The sequence below is a fragment of the Ranitomeya imitator genome, chromosome 5 (assembly GCF_032444005.1).
Source record: "Ranitomeya imitator isolate aRanImi1 chromosome 5, aRanImi1.pri, whole genome shotgun sequence".
Taxonomy (NCBI): Eukaryota; Metazoa; Chordata; class Amphibia; order Anura; family Dendrobatidae; genus Ranitomeya; species Ranitomeya imitator.
In genome coordinates this window covers 568,429,855-568,452,189 of record NC_091286.1, presented here as the reverse complement: position 1 = coordinate 568,452,189, position 22,335 = coordinate 568,429,855, and the positions used below count along the sequence as shown (strand labels likewise).

Sequence of the window (22,335 nt, the reverse complement as noted above, 5' to 3'; positions counted from 1 at the left end):
ACTGCATCCTTCAGGCATAATGGAATGGAAATGGAGCTCCTGTTCCTCTGTCTAAGTACTTTGATGCTGTGGTTGTTATTAGTACAGATGAACGAATTTGTTCGGATTCGGTTCCGAATACAAATCGGACTCGAATGTTGGTTTTGCAATATTCATTGAACACATCCAAACGTCATTAGAGTCAATGGGAGTAAAAATTGCTGAATATGTTCGGAACCAATCATAAGACATACATTCGGCACGAATAGTGTTCCAATATGGCCCGAATATGTCAAAATCAGATTCGAGGCCAAAATCTGAACAAATTGGCTCATGTCTAGTTATTAGCAGCAGCATCTAAGGGGTTTAACTTCCAGGTTTGGAGTTTCCTCTTCATTCCGGTAGTATCAATACATTGCTGATTCTGCAATTTCAATATACTTCCTCTTTATGTATGTATGTATGTGATGCCATGATGCCACATGACCTTGATGACCATCTCGCGTGATGACACATTATGGTGTATAAGTTGTGAATGGAAAGGTGGGGATAACTTGGGATCAGCAATGCAGGAAAGAGCAGAGTCAATAATTTGTTTTTGTTTTTTTTAAATTGTGAAATGCTGGTTCATGATTACAAAGCGATTAATATAAATAGACAGAAGATGAGCCGCAATAGCAGAAACCACCCATGGACAGGAAAGGCGCTGTGTTATGGAGAAATCATTATGACAAGAGATGAGTGGATTTTTAAGAATTCTAATTCACTGAATTTTTCTGCAAAATTTGATTTGAAGCAAATAATTTAGCATAAATCTCAACAATCGAAAGCTTGTAATTGCTTGGAAAAAAAAAAGAGACCCATAAAGTATTTTTAAGACCTCCAAGGGCACACAGTGTATAAAATAAATGAAAAATAGAATTGCAGGAAAAAGTATAAACAAAAAAAACTTAATAAAAAGAGGCACTGCAGTCTAAATCGCTATGTGTAGCCCTGTCCCTTCAAAAAATTGTCCAATGTATAAAAATAAAATTCTATGGATAGGAAAACGCAATTTTAAATGTTTTTAGGGGTGCTTTATGGTTGTAGAAAAAAAATTAAGTATGTGAGAAATGTACACAAATTTCCTATTTTTCTTCATACTTTCTCCTGATATCAGTATTAAAAAGGCAATGCAAAAATGATAAACAAATTAAGCCTTGTGTCGCAGAAAAAAGATTATCTGAAAATTCGAATGAGAAGAAATGATAGAGCCGTTAAAAGCACATGTGCGATACTAAATGTAACCAGATCCCTCATGAGGCTCCTCCAACTGGCTGAATATTCTACCAATCATAGATTCCACTTCCTGTGATGTCACCTCCGTCTTGATCCTCTCTGATATCTTTATAGAACCTTCCCAGATCCATAACGCAGCATGAAGGGGCTCAGTGAAGGTGGCAGTGAAGGTGTGTAAGTGTCTGATGGGGTCACACAGCTCATAAAAGGACAGCTGCCCAGCCTCATAATCCACATATATCCTTACTCTATCACTGGAGATCTGGTGAGGTAATCGGATCACTTTACTATCATGTATCACCAAACATTGATTTTTATACACCAGCCCTTTACATAAACCCCAGGACTTCTTATTATTTCCAATGTATGACTGATCTTCACTCCTGTCTATACTGGGATAACACATGCCCACCCTCCAGTCCACTGATCTACTGATCTCCACATCCCAGTAATGTCGTCCTGAGGTAAAGCTCCTGCTGCTCATCACCTGATCATACTGGAATCTTTCCGCTGTTTCTGGTCGATTTTGTATATTCCATGTCCAGGTTGCAGTTTTCAGGTCGTTGGATATAATGAGATTATTAGCAACAGTGTTTACATCCAGTAATATGTCTACAGGATCCTTCCCATAGAAGGTCACATTTACATCTCTTATCATACCAGATAATGTGTTTAATATGTGTGAGATCATCTGCACACCCCGTGCACCTCCAGCATGTCCCCCTTTGTCCTCATCATCTCCATCATGTACCCCTGTGTCCTCATCACCTACCACCTTCTCAGGATCACACAAGGAACACGTGCCTGGTTCCTGTAAGACAACAAGTGGATCAGTCATGTTACACAGCTCCTCAATGTGCCTTATCTTCTTGGACAGCTCATCCTTCTTCATTTCCAGATTTTCAATCACATTAGACAGCGACAGTGACACCTGCTCTTCTCGCATGGAAATCTCACTCAAGAGCTCCTTCTCCAAGTTGTCCACCCATCTCCTGATTTCTGTACACAGGGCAGTGACTTTCTTGGCTTCTCCTTGTGTCTTTGCTTGAGCTTTTCTCTTCCGCTTCTCCAGACCCCAGACTTTTTTCTCAGTCTCCTTTTTCTGTGTGGTCAGTTTCTGGAGAATATTTCTCAGTTGCTTCTTCTTTTTTTCAGAGGCCTCATCCAGCGTCTCCACCCAGTGTCCTCGATGTTCTCCAACCAAACTGCAGGACACACAGATACAAGCAGCGTCCTCAATGCAGTAGTATTCCAGAATCTTTTTATGGACAAAACATTTCTTTTTTTCCAGGGATGTGCTGGGATCAGTTAGGACGTGTTCTGGTCCTTTACTGTGAGCTTTCAGGTGTTTATCGCACAGAGACGCCTCACACAGCAGACAAGATTTAACAGCAGTCACAGGATCGTGAATACAGTAAGTGCAGCGGATCCCGGTGATCTCCTCCTGACGTAGCTGAGTAGACAGGAAATTCTCCACTACATTACACAGCGTTATATTCCTCTGTAGTGGAGGCCACTTCCTAAAAGTTACTCTACATTCAGGACAACAATAAAGTCCATCCCCATCCTGTGTATCCAGCACTCCATCAATACAGATCCAGCAGAAGTTGTGTCCACATCTTAGGGTTACAGGATCTTCATAAATGTTCATACAGATGGAGCAGTTCAGCTCTTGTTTCAGATCAGCAGATGCCATTGTTTTCGGATTGTAAGAAAAGAAACTGAAAGTGTATGGTTTAGAGCTTAATCCAGCCCAAGTGACATATCACAACATCCACCACAAGAAACACAAAAGCGGGGCGGCACAGTCTCTGATATAGAGGTTCTTTCCAGACTGCTGCCCAAATATCTAGGTGCTCAGCAGTGGATTATACAGCCATAGAATTTCAACCTTAGTTGCTCCTCAGAAAAAAGACGTCCATCTGCACATTCCACATATAAGAAAAGATGAGGGCACTCACCAGTCTTCACGAAATTCAAACCTTTATTAGTAACATCTCCAGAAAATTCATGGCCGGGAACGGAGGAGCCGAAGCTCGTGTGAGCAGGGGAGAACAGGGACGACGGCTGTTTCGCGCTGTGCTTGCACTTCTACGGGTCAGTCAATCTTGCCTTGCGCAGGCGTATACTATGGAGGACAGAGAATGAACTTCAATCCAATATTGCAGCCAGCGGGTAAGGAAAGGGTGAATCAAACACCCTCAGGAACGCTTCAACGGATCCTAGCGGTTTTGAGATTGTTTTTTGTGACATATTGGGCTTTATGTTAGTGGTAAATTTAGGTCGATAATTTTTGCGTTTATTTGTAAAAAAAAATGGAAATTTGGCAAAAATTTTGAAAATTTCGCAATTTTCAAATTTTGAATTTTTAATCTGTTAAAAGATAGAGCTATGTGACACAAAATAGTTAATAAATAACATTACCCACATGTCTACTTTACGTCAGCACAATTTTGGAAACAACATTTTTTTTTGCTAGGAAGTTATAAGGGTTAAAATTTGACCAGCGATTTATCACCTTTACAACAAAATTTACAAATCCACTTTTTTTTAGGGACCACCTTACATTTGAAGTCACTTTTGGGTATTTTCACCCATATAGACCCCTCAAACTGACACCATTCTAAAAACTGCACCCCTCAAGGTACTCAAAACCACATTCAAGAAGTTTATTAACCCTTCAGGTGCTTCACAGTAGCAGAAGCAACATGGAAGGAAAAAATGAACATTTAACTTTTTAGTCACAAAAATGATCTTTTAGCAAAATTTTTTTTTTATTTTCCCAAGGGTAAAAAGAGAAACTGGACCCCAAAGGTTATTGTACAATTTGTCCTGAGTATGCTGATACCCCATATGTGGGGGAGAACTACTGTTTGGGCGCACGACAGGGCTTGGAAGGGAAGGAGCACCATTTGACTTTTTCAATGAAAAATTGGCTCCAATCATTAGCAGACACCATGTCACGTTTGGAGAGCCCCTGTGTGCCTAAACATTGGAGCTCCCCTACAAGTGACCCCATTTTGGAAACTAGACCCCCAAGGAGCTTATCTAGATGCATAGTGAGCACTTTGAACCCCCAGATGCTCCACAAATTGATCCGTAAAAATGAAAAAGTACTTTTTTTTCACAAAAAAATTCTTTTAGCCTCAATTAGTTCATTTCCACATGGGCAACAGGATAAAATGGATCGTAAAATTTATTGGGCAATTTCTCCTGAGTACACTGATACCTCACATGTGGGGGTAAACCACTGTTTGGACACACGGCAGGGCTCGGAAGGGAAGGAGCGCCATTTCACTTTTTGAATGAAAAATTAGCTCCAATCGTTAGCGGACACCATGTCGCGTTTGGAGAGCCCCTGTGTGCCTAAACATTGGAGATCCCCCACATGTGACCCCATTTTGGAAACTAGACCTCCCATGGAACTAATCTAGATGTGCGGTGACCACTTTAAACCCAGAAGTGCTTCACAGAACTTTATAACGCAGAGCAGTGAAAATAAAAAAATCATTTTTATTTCTTCAAAAATTATTTTTTTGCCCGCAATTTTTTATTTTCACAAGAGTAACAGGAGAAATTGGACCCCAAAAGTTGTTGTCCAGTTTGTCCTGAGTACAATGATACCCCATATGTGGGGGGAACCACTGTTTGGGCACACGTCGGGGCTCGGAAGGGAAGTAGTGACGTTTTGGAATGCAGACTTTGATGGAGTGGTCTGCGGGCATCATGTTACGTTTGCAGAGCCCTTGATGTGCCTAAACAGTAGAATCCCCCACAAGTGACCCCATTTTGGAAACTAGACCCCCCCAAGGATCTTAACTAGATAAGTGGTGAGCACTTTGAACCCCCAAGTGCTTCACAGACGTTTACAACACAGAGCCGTGAAAATAAAAAATAATTTTTCTTTCCTCAAAAATGATGTTTTAGCAAGCAATTTTTTATTTTCACAAGGGTAACAGGAGAAATTGGACCCCAATATTTGTTGCCCAGTTTTTCTTGAGTATACTGATATACTGGTACCCCATATGTGGGGATAAACCACTGTTTGGGCACACGTCGGGGCTCGGAAGGGAAGTAGTGACATTTTGAAATACAGACTTTGATGGAATGGTCTGTGGGCATCACGTTGCATTTGCAGAGCCCCTGATGTGCCAAAACAGTAGAACCCCCCCACAAGTGACCCCATTTTGGAAACTAGACCCCTCCAAGGAACTTATCTAGATATGTGGTGAGCACTTTGAATCCCCAAGTGCTTCACAGAAGTTTATAACGCAGAGCCGTGAAAATAAAAAATAATTTTTTATTCCTCAAAAATTATGTTTTAGCAAGCAATTTTTCGCAAGGGTAACAGGAGAAATTGGACCCCAATAATTGTTGCCCAGTTTGTCCTGAGTATGCTGGTACCCCATATGTGGGGGTAAACCACTGTTTGGGCGCACAACGGGGCTCGGAAGGGAGGGACCATTTGACTTTTTGAACGCAAGATTGGCAGGAATCAATGGTGGCGCCATGTTGCGTTTGGAGACCCCTGATGTGCCTAAACAGTGGAAACCCCTCAATTCTAACTCCAACACTAACCCCAACACACTCCTAACCCTAATCACAACCCTAGCCCCAACACACCCCTAACCACAACCCTAACCCCAACAAAACCCTAAACCTAATCCCAACCCTAATCCTAACCCTAATCCCAACCCTAACCACAACCCTAACCCCAACACACCCCTAACCACAAGACTAATCTTAACCCTATTTCCAACCCTAGCCCTAATTCCAACCCTAACTCTAATTCCAACCCTAACCCTAAGGCTATGTGCCCACGTTGCGGATGCGTGTGAAATTTTTCTGCAGCGTTTTTTTTAAAAACCGTAGGTAAAAGGCACTGTGTTTTACCTGCGGATTTACCGCGGATTTCCAGTGTTTTTTTTGTGAGGATTCCTATTGAGGAACAGGTGTAAAACGCTGCGGAATTCGCACAAAGAATTGACATGCTGCGGAAAATACAACACAGCGTTTCCGCGCTGTATTTTCCGCACGATTGGCACAGCGGATTTGGTTTTCCATAGGTTTACATGGTACTGTAAACCTGATGGAAAACTGCTACGAATCCGCAGCGGTCAATCCGCTGCGGATCCGCAGCGAAATCCGCACCATGTGCACGTAGCCTAATTCTAACCCTAGTTCTAACTCTAATTCTAGCCCTAACCCTAAAGGTACCTTCACACATAACGATATTGTTAACGATATCGTTGCAACGTCACACTTTTTGTGACATAGCAACGATCCCGCTAACGATATCTTTATGTGTGACAGCGACCAACGATCAGGCCCCTGCTGGGAGATCGTTGGTCGTGGGGAATGATCAGGACCTTTTTTTGGTCGCTGATCACCCCGCTGTCATCGCTAGATCGGCGTGTGGCCGTGCTTAGTAACCCGATATTTACCCTGGTTACCATTGTAAAAGTTAAAAAAAAAACCACTACATACTTACATTCTGATGTCTGTCACGTCCCCCGCCGTCAGCTTCCCTGCATTGACCCAGCGCCGGCCGTAAAGCAAAAGCAGAGCACAGCGGTGACATCACCGTGACAGACGTCGGAATGTAAGTATGTAGTGTTGTTTTTTTAAAAAAACTTTTACAATGGTAACCAGGGTAAATATCGGGTTACTAAGCGCGGCCCTGCACTTAGTAACCCGATGTTTACCCTGGTTACCCGGGGACTTTGGCATCGTTGAAGACAGTTTCAACGATGCCGAAGTCTTTCCCCTGATGGTTGGTCGCTGGAGTGAGCTGTCTGTGTGACAGCTCCCCAGCGACCACACAACGACTTACCAACGATCACGGCCAGATCGTATCGCTGGTCGTGATCGTTGGTAAGTCGTTTAGTGTAACGGTACCTTAACCCTAGCCCTAACCCTAGTGGGAAAAAAAAATTAAAATTATTTTCTTTATTTTATTATTGTCCCTACCTATGGGGGTGATAAGGGGGGGGTCATTTACTATTTTTTTTATTTTGATCACTGTGATAAAACCTATCACAGTGATCAAAATGTACCTGGAATGAATCTGCCGGCCGGCAGATTCGGCGGGCACACTGCGCATGCGCCCGCCATTTTAGAAGATGGCGGCGCCCATGGAGAAGACGGATGGACACCGGGAGGCTCGGTAAGTATGAGGGGGTGGGATCGGAGCACGGGGGGGGGGGGGGGTGGATCGGAGCACAGGGGGAGTGGACAGGAGGACGGGGAAGCAGACAGGAGGACGGAGGAGAGGAGATCGGTGGCGGGGACAGATCACGATCTCCAGCCATGGCTGATGCTATTGGCCATGACTGGATTGTAATATTTCACCAATGGGTGGGTGGCATGGTGGTCCCGCAGGTAAACCCTTTTATATTTTAACTGGTCACGCGCTAGCATTTTTTGTACTTTTTCTATGGATACCTTTACTTAAGCTTGTATGGTGCTTTATACACTGTGTAGTGACCTGTGCACATATACATATGTGCATGCTTGCTCTTAGCCTTTTCTTTGCATGATACATAAGCTTTTTTTGTGCTGACCCTTTATTCTATGTATGGTTGTTTGCCGGTCGGTTACCACTTTGCCACCTTTTCTGGTGTGTTCCCTGTCATTTCCCTGTGGTCTTTGTTGTTATTTTTTATTTTGATTTAATAAAATTCGTACTTTTATATTACTAGGTTCTTTTGGTGCTTTTTTTTCTTTTTGGTTCCCCTTTAATAACTTGTCCATGTAATAAATTACAATATATAAAAATCAGCGGCGCTTAGACTATAGATCACGAAAAACCAGGGATTGTAAACAGGAAGAAAGGCAGGAGGAGTCATGATCCAGAAAAGTAGTCACAGGCAAGTTAGCGGTCAATATTGGAGGAATGACACAGACAGGTGAGATATTCGAAGTACCAGACAGGAGTGAGCTCAGGGACAAAGCCGAGGTCAGAATCAAGGAAGAACCTAATGTACAAAGCAGAATAGACGAGGACGACAGACGATACAGCACAATAACAAATTGATAGGAGCCAGGAAAGGTTTGTACCTTTGGTCACCAAGCACAAAGTCCCTTCAATCTGAGAGTCAGACGCCAACATGTACAAATATGATAAGGACAGGCCTTCATTATTATAATGCCCGTTTTAATTTTGTTTATCTCATTTTGCAGCCTGACGTTGAGAAGGATGTGGTCTGACTATCCCAGTGCAAATCTAAACATGACTGACCGTCTGGTTACAATGGAAACATAGCCTAACAACCATCGGGACCTATGAAATGCCTGTCAGGAACGAAGCTAGAAATTTCTACTACCATATTCTGTGAATTGGCTCTTTATCCACTAAGTGGCAGCTTTATTGTCCTCCATACATGATCCCACAGTCTGGTCCATAAATCCCAGCAGCACAGATTTCCATAACACAGGTATGCAAAACTTTTATCATTTCAGTGGCCGAGCTTTTGTGAAGAGTTCACCATTCACCTATTCAAGACTTCTTTATCTAGAATCATCATGCTAGAAAAAATTGGATTGAACAAATCTAGAACATATAAGCTGTATAACACAGCTAAAACCTATCACATATTAGCTTGGCTCGGCTAGTGAGACCACCCCATACCCTCCCACCCAAATGTGTTGAAAATGCCAAATCATTGGGTTTAGCTGACTTTCATCCAATGTGTACATGGGCCTTAATGGTTTCAAGACTATGTCCACCTTTGAAAGGTGCCTCACATTAACTTTTATCAATCACCTTACAAAAGAATTGTGAATCTTCATTGAACCCAGCACACCTGACCTCATATCCAGATTTAGTGATGCACCTACATATAATCTCTTAATCTTTCTGATTAGGTAAGGACAGATCCAGGCACACATGGGATATTCACTTGTGAGTAACCGGTGAGGAGGCGAGATCCTATGCACACAGAATTTATTAACCTATAGGGCATATTATAGTACCACTGGAAAAAAAAAGTATCGGTGGCTCAGTGGTTAGCACTGCAGCCTTGCAGCGCTGGAGTCCTGGGTTCAAATCCCTCCAAGGACAACATCTGCAAAGAGTTTGTATGTTCTCTCCGTGTTTGCGTGGGGTTCTCCGGTTTCCTCCCACATTCCAAAGACATACCGATAGGGAATTTAGATTGTGAGCCCCAACGGGGACAGCGATGATAATGTGTGCAACCTGTAAAGCGCTGCGGAATATGTTAGCACTATATAAAAATAAAGATTATTTATTGCAATACCACATAGTAAATACTGTAATGGCAGCTACTCTAGTATTTAAAAAAAAAACAGTATAACAACTGTTTGTTAGTTAAAGCTGTTTACCAAGCCCACCCCCCCCTCCTAAAAACTCTGTCAGTTTATGTCAGAGAATCCCAAACTATTAGGCTATGTTCACACGTGGCATTGTTTTCTGTAGCAAAACCTGCTCTTTTGGCAGTAAATAGTCTGCAGGTTTTGCTTGTTTTTTTTTCTTGCATTTCTTGCTTTGTTTTTGTCATACTACATTTGTCTCTTGCGCATGCTGATGAAGATTAACAAAAAAAAAAAAATTACATTCTACTTCATAAGGTTTTGGCACAAAAAACGCAGCAAAACCTGATACCTGCATTTTTGCTGCGTTTTTTCACCACCCATTATTTTTAATGGCTGAAAAACGATGAAAAAAATGCTGAAAGAAGTGACATGCTCTATTCTGCAAAAACCAAGCAAGGCACAAAATACTGAAGACAAATAAAACAAGGTGTGTGCATGAGATGTCTGATATGTCTAGAGTTTGCTGGCACTGTAAAACGCAGCTTCTACAGCTGCAGGGAGTGTGGGCAGAAAGAGCAAGAAGGTCAGCTGTACTTCATCTCTCCGGGTGCATGTTTGCATTCCTGCAGAGACAAAGGAGCCTCCTGTCCACTATTAATGCTTGCATTGCTCATTAGAGTTTCAGGCTTTATTTGGCAGCTCAGCTATGTAAACCTAATCCAAGAGCTGAGCAGCTTTGACTGAAGTAATGGGAATTGTAATCACAGATATTTATTTACTCATATCGCTTTCATACAATAATGTAATGTACAGAAATCACCATACACAACAGTCCCTAGCCAATATGGAGGTTACAATCACATTTCCCTATGTCAGACACATATAAAATGAGACGTTTCATAATTTTTTTTTAATGTGCTATTAGTTTACCCATATTAGGCCGGTTTCACACGTCAGTGGCTCCGGTACGTGAGGTGACAGTTTCCTCACGTACCGGAGACACTGACACACGTAGACACAGTGAAATCATTGCATCTGTGCAGATGTCATTGATTTTTTGCGGTCCGTGTCTCCGTGTGCCAAACACGGAGACATGTCCGTGTTCGTGGGAGCGCACGTATTACACGGACCCATTAAAGTCAATGGGTCCATGTAAAACACGTACCGCACACGGACGTTGTCCGTGTGCTGTCCGTGTGCCGTGCAGGAGACAGCGCTACTGTAAGCGCTGTCCCCCCCACTGGTGCTGAAGCCGCGATTCATATCTTCCCTGCATCAGCGTTTGCTGTAGAGAAGATATAAATAATCCTGTTTAAAATAAAGATCCATGACCCCCCCCCCCCCCCCGCTGTTATTAAAATACTCACGCGGCTCCCTCGCTGGCTGGCACTGCTTCCTGTCCTGGCCGCACCTTCTACTGTATGAGCGGTCACGTGGGGACGCCGATTACAATCATGAATATGTGGCTCCACCTCCCATAGGGGTGGAGCTGCATATTCATTACTGTAAATGAGCGGCCCCACGTGACCGCTCATACAGTAGAAGGTGCGGCCAGGACAGGAAGCAGTGCCAGCCAGCGAGGGAGCCGGGTGAGTATTTTAATAACAGCAGGGGGGGGGGAGGGGGGAGGGGGGGTCGGAGGCGGGGGATGCGCACAGGGGGTGGGAGGGGGGGTGGGGTGATGGATCTTTATTTTAAACACGATTATTCATATCTTCTCTACAGTAAACGCTGCTGCAGGGAAGATATGAATCGCGGCTTCAGCACCTGATGCAGGGGACAGCGCTAAACTTTAGCGCTGTCTCCTGCACGGTGCATGTGGTACCCAGTGGGCACACGGGCGGTACACGTGTGCCACACTGATGTGCCACAGAAACGCACCGGCACACGGATAATTCCGGTACCGATTTTTCTGGTACCGGAATTATCTGGACGTGTGAGACTGCCCTAACCCAGTGTCAGGTTAACAGCCAAGAAATTCCACAGATATCTCCCCGGATTTAGCCCCTGATGTGGGATTCCTCTTCTGCCTAGCCTATACATAGCAGAATGCTCTTTGTATAGCACCAGCGGGAGTCAGATGCAGGCCAGGTGCTGAAACATGGAGCGAGACCCCCCAAGGACCAGCTGGCCGGGGCAATGGTTTGCCTCATTGGCATCTTCTATCTGTGCTGCCTTGGCGGCCTCCTTTGGCTCCTGGTCCATTATGATCTGTCGCACCTCCACAGGGAAAAGATGAAGAAACGGGTCCTTCAATGCCTCAAAGGTGGTGACCGACAGTCCCTGGACCCACTGCTCGAAGGTTGTTCTGAGCATGTCCACCACATCACCATAGCTGGCATGAGCTCTATATCCCACAGCTGTCACCAGTTTATCAGGGGAACAGTCGGGAGATCCCGCAGATATCTCCTCTCACCAGTGCTTGATGTTCATGAACCAGCACTCTGCTGCATCCAGTCGTCAAGACAATTACACAATTGGCTGATGATTGATGGAGGAGGCCACAGCTGCTTTCACTACTAGGCCGGATATTAGAGAGCTCACAGTGAACTAATAGCATATACACATCCGATTCCAACATCTGGAATATACAGTGTATATAAACTCCAGTACGGTCACTGCCAAGCTTTCCAATAACCCTTGAAAAACTAGCTGCAACCACCAATCGTTTATGCAGGCCAATTGGACACCCGACAGGTAGCGTATGGCTTCAGGAGTGTGGTTTACAGAGCAAGAGGAACGGAGCTATTAAATGTTATATATTTAATCCAGAGAAGTAGGCAGTGTTTCTAAAAAAAAATATATATTTTATAAAATGGAAAAAAAAACAATACGGTATACACAATCACTTAAAGGGACTGTCACCTGAATTTGGAGGGAACAATTTTCAGCCATAGAGGCGGGGTTTTCGGGTGTTTGATTCACCCTTTCCTTACCCGCTGGCTGCATGCTGGCTGCAATATTGGATTGAAGTTCATTCTCTGTCCTCCGTAGTACATGCCTGCACAAGGCAATCTTGGTTCCCTGTGCAATTGGTTACAACACAACCCCAAAGCATGATTGATCCACCCTCATGCTTAATGGTTGGCGAGATGTTCTTTTCCTGAAATTCTGTGCCCTTTTTTCTCCACATATACCTTTGATCATTGTGGCCAAAGAGTTCTATTTTAACCTCATCGGTCCACAGGACTTGTTTCCAAAATGCATCAGGTTTGTATAAATGTTCTTTTGCATGCTTCTGACACTGAATTTTATGGGGACACTGACTATATTTTTTTTTTTGTTACAAAGGAAATTTTTTTTTTAACAAAGGAAATGTATCATCTTTAACTATAGTCCTTTTAGAGATCATTGCATCTTCAACTTCAATTTACATAAGTGTTCACAATAACAGTGATTTTGAGCAGGGGTGTCTAAACTTTTACATGCCACTATATATGTTATTGTTGGGCTTTATTTTGCCCCATCTCCTATCACTGAGAAAAATCAGACTAACTGAACATTTTGCAGTGGTCTCTTAGTTTTTGCCAGAGCTGTATTCTCTTCACGTTTCTTTTTTCTTAAGAGGTTATGTTTGCGTTTTATCTGTGCTCTTTATCAAGTAATTTATTTGGATAATCTTGTTTTAAAGACGCACTCCCATCAAAGTTTTTATCTCCTTAATATGTTGCAGTCATCATATTCTATATGTCGTTCAAATACATGCATGGAAGAGCCACTCGAATACATTAGGAATCAAAGCAGATCTCTCTGTTTTTACCCCATAGCATCATCTTTTTTAGGATATGAGTATTAATGCATTGTAACAATATAACTGGCTCATCGTATCTCTATGTGCTGGCATTAGCCAACATATATCACGTTAGCTAAAGGTGATTCTGTCTACACCCAACTGGAAAGTTAGGTGTGTTTTCTCTCACTTAGTATCATTTATCCTACTTTCCTATGCTTTGTCTAAGTCTATTAGGCTGCCGTCACACTAGCAGTATTTGGTCAGTATTTTACATCAGTATTTGTAGCCAAAACCAGGAGTGGGTGATAAATACAGAAGTGGTGTACATGTTTCTATTATACTTTTCCTATAATTGTTCCACTCCTGGTTTTGGTTTACAAATACTGATGTAAAATACTGACCAAATACTGATAGTGTGACGGCAGCCTTAGACAAAGACCTTCCTGAGGGACCTCCCATCTCACACACATACTGGCTGAAACTCCATCTTGGAAAGCAGAAGAGAATATATGTAGAATATCCACAATAGAGTCAGGATAGATAAATATGAATCCTGCTCTCACAAACAGTGGCATTCAGCATAATAGCAGTGTGTTCAAAAACAGGAGTTAAAATCTAGTATAAAGATTTTGTGATTATCTCTATGCATTAGGAACATTGCACATTGATTTCTATATCAAAACATGAAGAGAAATGTTAATTTTTAACTACTTTACAGAAAATAAAAAATGAACTTTGGGCTGTTCTAAAAAATAGCAGTGTCTGCATTTGTCTTTAGAAACTCACAATATGTATTATTTTTTTGTGGATTTAGCATTCCTGTGAAATCACTAATTTAATATTTAGGTTTTTTTGGACTGCTTCACATCTCTGTTGCAGAGAGTCACCAACTTCGGGCACCTGTCACCTGTTATTCCAGCCCAGGATGCTTGGACTACATCCCACTATTTTGTGGCATTTGTTGGCTTTGCCTCAGAAACGGCAAAATGAACATTGGGGTCTTCTAAAAAAAAAAAAATAAAAAATACCAGTATCTGCAATGTCCTTACAAACCCACAATATGTACTTTTTTTTGTGGATTTAGTATTCCTGTGAATCACTAAGGCCTCTTCCACACTCCAGTGTCTCCAGTACGGGTCGTGTCAGTTTTAACATGTACTGGAGACACTGACACACGTAGACCCATTCAAATGAATGGGTCTGTGCACATATCTGTTTTTTTCATGGACCGTGTGTCTGACAGACCCACCCGTAGACATGTCCATTATTGTGCAGCTGCACGGATCACAAGGGCAGCCGCCGAGGAAGAAGTGTTACAGTAAGCCCTGTTCCCCGGCAGCAGGTGCTGAAGCCGACTCATCATTCTCCCCTGCTCTGCCGGCAGAGGAGAATGATGTCCGAACTATGACAGCATGTGGGGGCTTTTGGGACTCTTACCCCCATCATCTGACACCTGCTGTCACTAATAAAAGTGACAGTAGGAGTGGATGATTGGGGTATTCCACAGCCACCACCTGCAATTGTACTAAATAAATGAATGAAAAACCCCGATGTGGGCTCCCCCTATTTTCTTGAGGGGCTGCAACCTCCAGCTGTCAGCTTCTACAAGGCTAGTTGTCAAAAATGGAGGGATCCCCCCGCTGTTTTTTTAAATTATTTAAATAATTAAAAAAAAAAAAAAGGCATTCCCCCCCCGTATTATTGACAACCAACTAGTCTTTCTAAAGCTCACAGCTGGGGGCTGCTATTCTCAGGCTGGTAAGGGGCCATGGATATTGCCCTCCCCCCCCCCCCCGCCTAAAAACAGCAGCCCGCAATTCTGGCACTCTGCCCTACTCTTCCAACTTGCCCTGTAGTGGTGTCAAGTGGGATTCATATTTGTCGGATTGATGTCACCTCTGTAATGACAGGTGACATCAGGCCCACAGCTTAGTAACGCAGTGGGGTCTACATGACACCTCTCCATTATTAATCCTATAGTTATATGTTAAATACAGACACAGCAAGAATAAAATCTTTATTTGAAAAAAAATACAGACTGCTTTAATATTCTAAATTAAACTATACTTATAGCAACACCTAATTCCCCAAAGCCCTCAATCTCCTGTAATAAAAATAAAATAACAATATACCATACCTGTCAGTCGTTGTGTCCCACACTGTAATCCATGTCTGGGGACTAAATAGTTTTCAACCTGGACAGTGCCAAGATGCGACCGTCTGGACTGAAACCACTGGTGACATCGAGGCCAGGCTGAACCGTGGTTACCTCAGGACCGTGGCAAAATGCAGTTGATGTCATCATTGGTGAATGATTACTGTAGTGCTTCTTCCCCAGCAGTCGTCCGTGTGGTACTGATGCGGCATACGGTTGCCACACGTGTGCTGCACAAAGTACACACACAAGGACATGGATATCTCCGGTACTGGTTTTTCCAGTACTGGTAATATCAGGACGTTTGAAACCGGCCTAACTTAATATTTAGTTATATATCCACAGTTCTTTTTAGACCTACCTAACATCTGTGTTGCATAGAGTCAACCAACTTCTGGCACCTGTCAACTTATTCCAGCCCAGGATGCTTAGACTACATCCCACAATTTTTTTGGCACTTGCAGGCTTTGCCTCAGAAATGGCATTTTTGATGTCACACCACAAGTGTTCTATTGTATTAAGATCCGTTGATTGGGCTAGCCACTCCATGACCTCAATTTTGTGGGACTGGATCCAACATTTTGCTAGGTTACTGGTGTGTTTAGGGTCACTGTCATATCTGGCATATCCTCTTGAGCGTAAGGTAACATAACCTCTTCAAGTATTTTAATATAGGCGAATTGGTCCATGGTCGTCTGACAAAACGGTCTGTGGCTCTTGGACCCAAAAATAACAATTTTACTTTCATCAGTCCACAAAATGTTTCTCAATTTCTCTTTAGGCCAGTTGATGTGTTCTTTATCAAATTGTATCAGCTTCAGTACATGGCTTTCTTTCACAGTGGGACTTTGCAGGGCCTTCTTGCTAAGAGGTTAACCTCACACAGGCGTCTTCTGTCGCAATTATTCACAAGTAACTATCTTTGATCTTGGAGCTGATCATTGGCTGAGCCTTTGCCATTCCGGCTATTCTTCCATCCATTCGAATGATAGTGTTCAATTTTCTTCCACATCTCTCTGGTTTGGCTTTCCAATTGTCTGCACTTCTTTATAAGTTTTACCATCACCATTTTATTCAAAGTACGCTGTTCTTCTGAACAATGGCTCGAACGACCCATATTTCTTAGGCTTTCAAGGAGAAATGCATGTACAGCATGTCCTGGCTTCACTCTTAAATAAGGGTCAACAGATTCACATCTGTTTCTTCACTGAATGACTAAGGCTACGTTCACACTAGCGTTATGCTAGTTTGCAGCGGCGACGCATGCTTCATGCGCTCCTATATTTAACATGGGGGACGCATGCGTTTTTGTTTGTTGCGTTGTGCGACGCATGCGTCTTTATTGCCGCAAGCGTCGGACCAAGAAAACGCAACAAGTTGCATTTTTCTTGTGTCCAAATTTCGGCAAGAAACGACGCATGCGTCGCAAAACGCAGCGTTTTTGCATGCATTTTGGTGCGTTTTTGCATGCGTTGTGCGTTGCGTCGCTGACGCAGCGGTGCACAACGCTAATGTGAACGTAGCCTAACCTCACTAATTGAACTCCACAGTTATTTTGAACACACCACCTTTCAATTATTCTAACACCGAACCAAAATCATGCAGATCATGAATGCCGAGTCTGTTGGTTTTGTTAGAATCTACTGCACCAACTGGTAAATTGTTTGACATGTGGTAACAAATTTATACCAAAAACCGTGATTAATCTGGTCATATTTGACTGCTATTATTTTGAATACTACTGTACACTCTGCATTTGGCCTAGGGACAGTTGCAGGGAAAATGGCAGAATACAGCCTCTAGGCAGGGCTTACGGCTTTGCAGTCTATTGCTAAATATATAGCTGCTGCACATGACCGCTTTTTTTTTTTGGGGGGGGGGGGGGGGAGGGGTGAAAAAATTGACTATGGTTTAGTGTGCTACATTACGGTGGTGTATTAACCCCTTAGTGACAGAGCCAATTTGGTACTTAATGACCGAGCCAATTTTTGCAATTCTGATCACTGTCACTTTATGAGGTTATAACTCGAACGCTTCAACGGATCCCGCTGATTCTGAGATTGTTTTTTCGTGACATATTGTACTTCATGTTAGTGGTAACATTTCTTCGATATTACTTGCGATTATTTATGAAAAAACGGAAATATGGCGAAAATGTTTAAAATTTTGCAATTTTCAAACTTTGTATTTTATGCCCTTAAATCAGAGAGATATGTCACGAAAAATAGTTAATAAATAACATTTCCCACATGTCTACTTTACATCAGCACAATTTTGTAAACAAAATTTTTTTTTGTTAGGGAGTTATAAGGGTTAAAAGTTGACCAGCAATTTCTCATTTTTACAACACCATTTTTTTTTTTAGGGACCACATCACATTTGAAGTCATTTTGAGGGGTCTATATGATAGAAAATACCCAAGTGTGACACCATTCTAAAAACTACACCCCTCAAGGTTCTCAAAACCACATTCAAGAAGTTTATTAACCCTTTACGTGCTTCACAGGAACTGAAACAATGTGGAAGGAAAAAATGAACATTTAACTTTTTTTTGCAAACATCTTAATTCAGAACCATTTTTTTTATTTTCACAAGTGTAAAAACAGAAATGTAACCATAAATTTTGTTATGCAATTTCTCCTGAATACGCCAATACCCCATATGTGAGGGTAAACCATTTTTTGGGCGCACCGCAGAACTTAGAAGTGAAGGAGCGCCGTTTGACTTTTTCAATGCAGAATTGACTGGAATTGAGATCGGACGCCATGTCACGTTTAGAGAGCCCCTGATGTGCCTAAACAGTGGAAACTCCCCACAAGTGACACCATTTTGGAAACTAGACCCCTTAAGGAACTTATCTAGATGTGTGGTGAGCACTTTGAACCCCCAAGTGCTTCACAGAAGTTTATAACGTAGAGCCGTGAAAATAAAAAAATCGCTTTTGTTTACACAAAAATGATCTTTTCACCCACAAATTCTTATTTTCACAAGGGTAACAGGAGAAATTAGACCACAAAAGTTGTTGTGCAGTTTCTCCTGAGTACGCTGATACCCAATATGTGGGGGTAAACCACTGTTAGGGCGCACCGCAGAGCTTGGAAGAGAAGGAGTGCCGTTTTACTTTTTCAATGTAGAATTGGCTGGAATTGAGATCGGACGCCATGTCGCGTTTGGAGAGCCCCTGATGTGCCTAAACAGTAGAAATCCCCCACAAGTGACCCCATTTTGGAAACTAGAGCCCCATGGAACTTATCTAGATGTGTGGTGAGAACCTTGAATGCCCAAGTGCTTCACAGAAGTTTATAATGCAGAGCCGTGAAAATAAAAAATATATTTTTTTTCCACAAAAAGATATTGTAGCCCCCAAGTTTTTATTTTCACAAGGGTAACAGGAGAAATTGGACTGCAATAGTTGTCCAATTTATCCCGAGTACGCTGATGCACCATATGTGGGGGTAAACCACTGTTTGGGCGCACGGCAGAGCTCAGAAGGGAGGGAGCACCATTTGACTTTTTGAGCGCAAAATTGGCTGTCGTGTTTTGAGACCCCCTGATGTACCTAAACAGTGGAAACCCCCCAAGCTCCAACCCTAACCCCAACACACCCCTAACCCTAATCCCAACCTGATCCATAATCCTAATCACTAACCCTAACCATAATCACAACCCTTACCCCAAAACAACCCTAATGTCAACCCTAACCATAACCCTAATCAAAACCCTAAATCCAACACACCCCTAATCCTAATCTCAACCCTTACCTCAAACCTAACCCTAATCCCAATACACCCCTAATCACAACCCTAACCTTAACCCTAATCCCAAACCTAACCCTAATCCCAAGCGTAACCCTAATGCCAACCCTAACCCTAATACCAACCCTAATCCAAACCCTAACCCTAATCCAAACTCTAACCCTAACTTTAGCCCCAACCCTAAGGCTACTTTCACACTTGCGTCGTTTGGCATTCCGTCGCAATCCGTCGTTTTGCACAAGAAACGGATCCTGCAAATGTGCCCGCAGGATGCGTTTTTTGCCCATAGACTTGTATTGCCGACGGATCGTGACGGATGGCCACACGTCGCGTCTGTCGTGCACTGGATCAGTTGTGTTTTGGCGGACCGTCGGCACAAAAAAAGTTCAATGAAACGTTTTTTTGTACGTCGCATCCGCCATTTCTGACCGCGCATGCGTGGCCGTAACTCCGCCCCCTCCTCCCCAGGACATAGATTGGGCAGCGGATGCGTTGAAAAACTACAGCTGCTGCCCACGTTGTGCACAATTTTCACAACGTGCGTCGGTATGTCGGGCCGACGCATTGCGACGGCCCCGTACCGACGTAAGTGTGAAAGAAGCCTAACCCTAAATTTAGCCCCAACCCTAACCCTAAATTTAGCCCCAACCCTAACCCTAAATTTAGCCCCAACCCTAGCCCTAACCTAACCCTACCCCTAACCTAACCCTACCCCTAATTTTAGCCCCAACTGCTGTTCTCCTGCCGGCCGGCAGATGGAGACAGATGGCGGGCGCACTGGGCATGCGTCCACCATGTTCTTCTGCCGGCGGCCAGGAGGAGCAGCAAGAGAATCCAGGGACACAGGTGAGTATTGTAGGGTCCCCGAATCCCCCTATTTCTCTGTCCTCTGATGTGCGATCACATCAGAGGACAGAGAATTACACTTTACTTTTTTTTTTTTTTGCGGTCGCCGGTAAACAGTTAATTACCGGCGATCGCAAAACAGGGGTCGGTAAAACCGACCCCGATCATGCTCTTTGGGGTCTCGGCTACCCCCGGCAGCCGAGACCCCAAAGATTCTCCCGGTGCCGGCCGGCGGGCACACTGCGCATGCGCCCGCCATTTTGAAGATGGCGGCGCCCACCGGGAGACACGAGGAGCATCGGGGGAGCTAGGTGAGTATTGGGGGGCCACCTGGGACCCCTTTTCTCTGTTCTCCGATGTGCGATCACATCGGAGGACAGAAATTAAAAAGATCGCGTTTTTTTTTTTTTGCGATCGCCGGTAAACGGTTAATTACCGGTAATCGCAAATGCGGGGTGGGTTAAAACCCCCCCCCGAATCATGTTCTCTGAGGTCTCGGCTACCCCCGGCAGCCGAGACCCCGGAGAAAATCGGCCTCTGGGGGGCGCTATTGACTTTTTCCACAGCGCCGTTAATTAACGGCGCTGTGGTTTAAGTACCCTTAGCGGCCGCCGTTAAAAGGCGTATCGGCGGTCGCTAAGGGGTTAAACTCCAAAAAAAAAAGTTCTATTTCTTTTCTGGATTGAGTTAGTTATCCATACAGTTTAATGTGGTTAGTGTTACATTACAGTGGTATACAGTCATGGCCAAAAGTATTGACACCCCTGCAATTCTGTCAGATAATACTCATTTTCTTCCTGAAAATGATTGCAATCACAAATTATTTGGTATTATCTTCATTTAATTTGTCTTAAATGAAAAAGCACAAAAGAGAATGAAGCAAAAAGCAAAACATTGATCATTTCACACAAAACTCCAAAAATGGGACAGACAAAAGTATTGGCACCCTCAGCCTAATACTTGGTTGCACAACCTTTAGATAAAATAACTGCGACCAACCACTTCCGGTAACCATCAATGAGTTTCTTACAATGCTCTTCTGGAATTTTAGACCATTCTTCTTTGGCAAACTGCTCCAGGTCCCTGATACTTGAAGGGTGCCTTCTCCAAACTGCCATTTTTAGATCTCTCCACAGGTGTTCTATGGGATTCAGGTCTGGACTCATTGCTGGCCACCTTAGAAGTCTCCAGTGCTTTCTCTCAAACCATTTTCTAGTGCTTTTTGAAGTGTGTTTTAGGTCATTGTCCTGCTGGAAGACCCATGACCTCTGAGGGAGACCCAGCTTTCTCACACTGGGCCCTACATTATGCTGCAAAATTTGTTGGTAGTCTTCAGACTTCATAATGCCATGCACACGGTCAAACAGTCCAGTGCCAGAGGCAGCAAAGCAACCCCAAAGCATCAGGGAACCTCCGACATGTTTGACTGTAGGGACCGTGTTCTTTTCTTTGAATGCCTCTTTTTTTCTCCTGTAAGCTCTATGTTGATGCCTTTGCCCAAAAAGCTCTACTTTTGTCTCATCTGACCAGAGAACATTCTTCCAAAACGTTTTAGGCTTTTTTAGGTAAGTTTTGGCAAACTCCAGCCTGGCTTTTTTATGTCTCGGGGTAAGAAGTGGGGTCTTCCTGGGTCTCCTAGCATACAGTCCCTTTTCATTCAGATGTCGATGGATAGTACGGGTTGACACTTTTGTACCCTCGGACTGCAGGGCAGCTTGAACTTGTTTGGATGTTAGTCAAGGTTCTTTATCCAGCATCCACACAATCTTGCATTGGAATCTTTTGTTCATTTTTCTTTTCCGTCCACATCTAGGGAGGTTAGCCACAGTGCCATGGGCTTTAAACTTCTTGATGACACTGCTCACGGTAGACACAGGAACATTCAGGTCTTTGGAGATGGACTTGTAGGCTTAACATTGCTCATGCTTCCTCACAATTTGGTTTCTCAAGTACTCAGACAGTTCTTTGGTCTTTTTTGTGAGTTGATCCTTGAAGGAGAAGGAGTGGGGATTCTTAGCTGAGGCAAGACCCCATGTCCATCTGTGACTGTGGAAGCGAACTGGGCGAGACTTGAGCTGAGGACATATCTCGTCGTTCGTGAGATTGTTTTGGGATCCCTTGGACTCGTGTGGACTATTGCTTTGTTAGCTGGCACAAGGATTATCGGGAGGTGCCCCCGAATCTGTTCCGTTGGACTAATTGTGGACTCTGTAGATCTACCTGCATGTGTTGTTCCAGCGTTCTTGATAATAAATCTGTGGAATCATCCCTCGGCCTGTTGTCCCTTCTTGCTCTGCCGTACACCCCGTCACCTC

At 43.4% G+C, this 22,335-nt stretch overlaps 1 protein-coding gene across 1 annotated transcript; it reads right to left on the bottom strand.

The window, feature by feature from the left end:
• Positions 1-1,255: 1,255 nt before the first annotated feature.
• LOC138637857 (E3 ubiquitin/ISG15 ligase TRIM25-like) lies at positions 1,256-2,953 on the bottom strand. The gene has a single exon (XM_069726782.1). The coding sequence runs from the start codon at positions 2,951-2,953 to the stop codon at positions 1,256-1,258; it is 1,698 nt and encodes a 565-aa protein (XP_069582883.1).
• Positions 2,954-22,335: the final 19,382 nt, after the last annotated feature.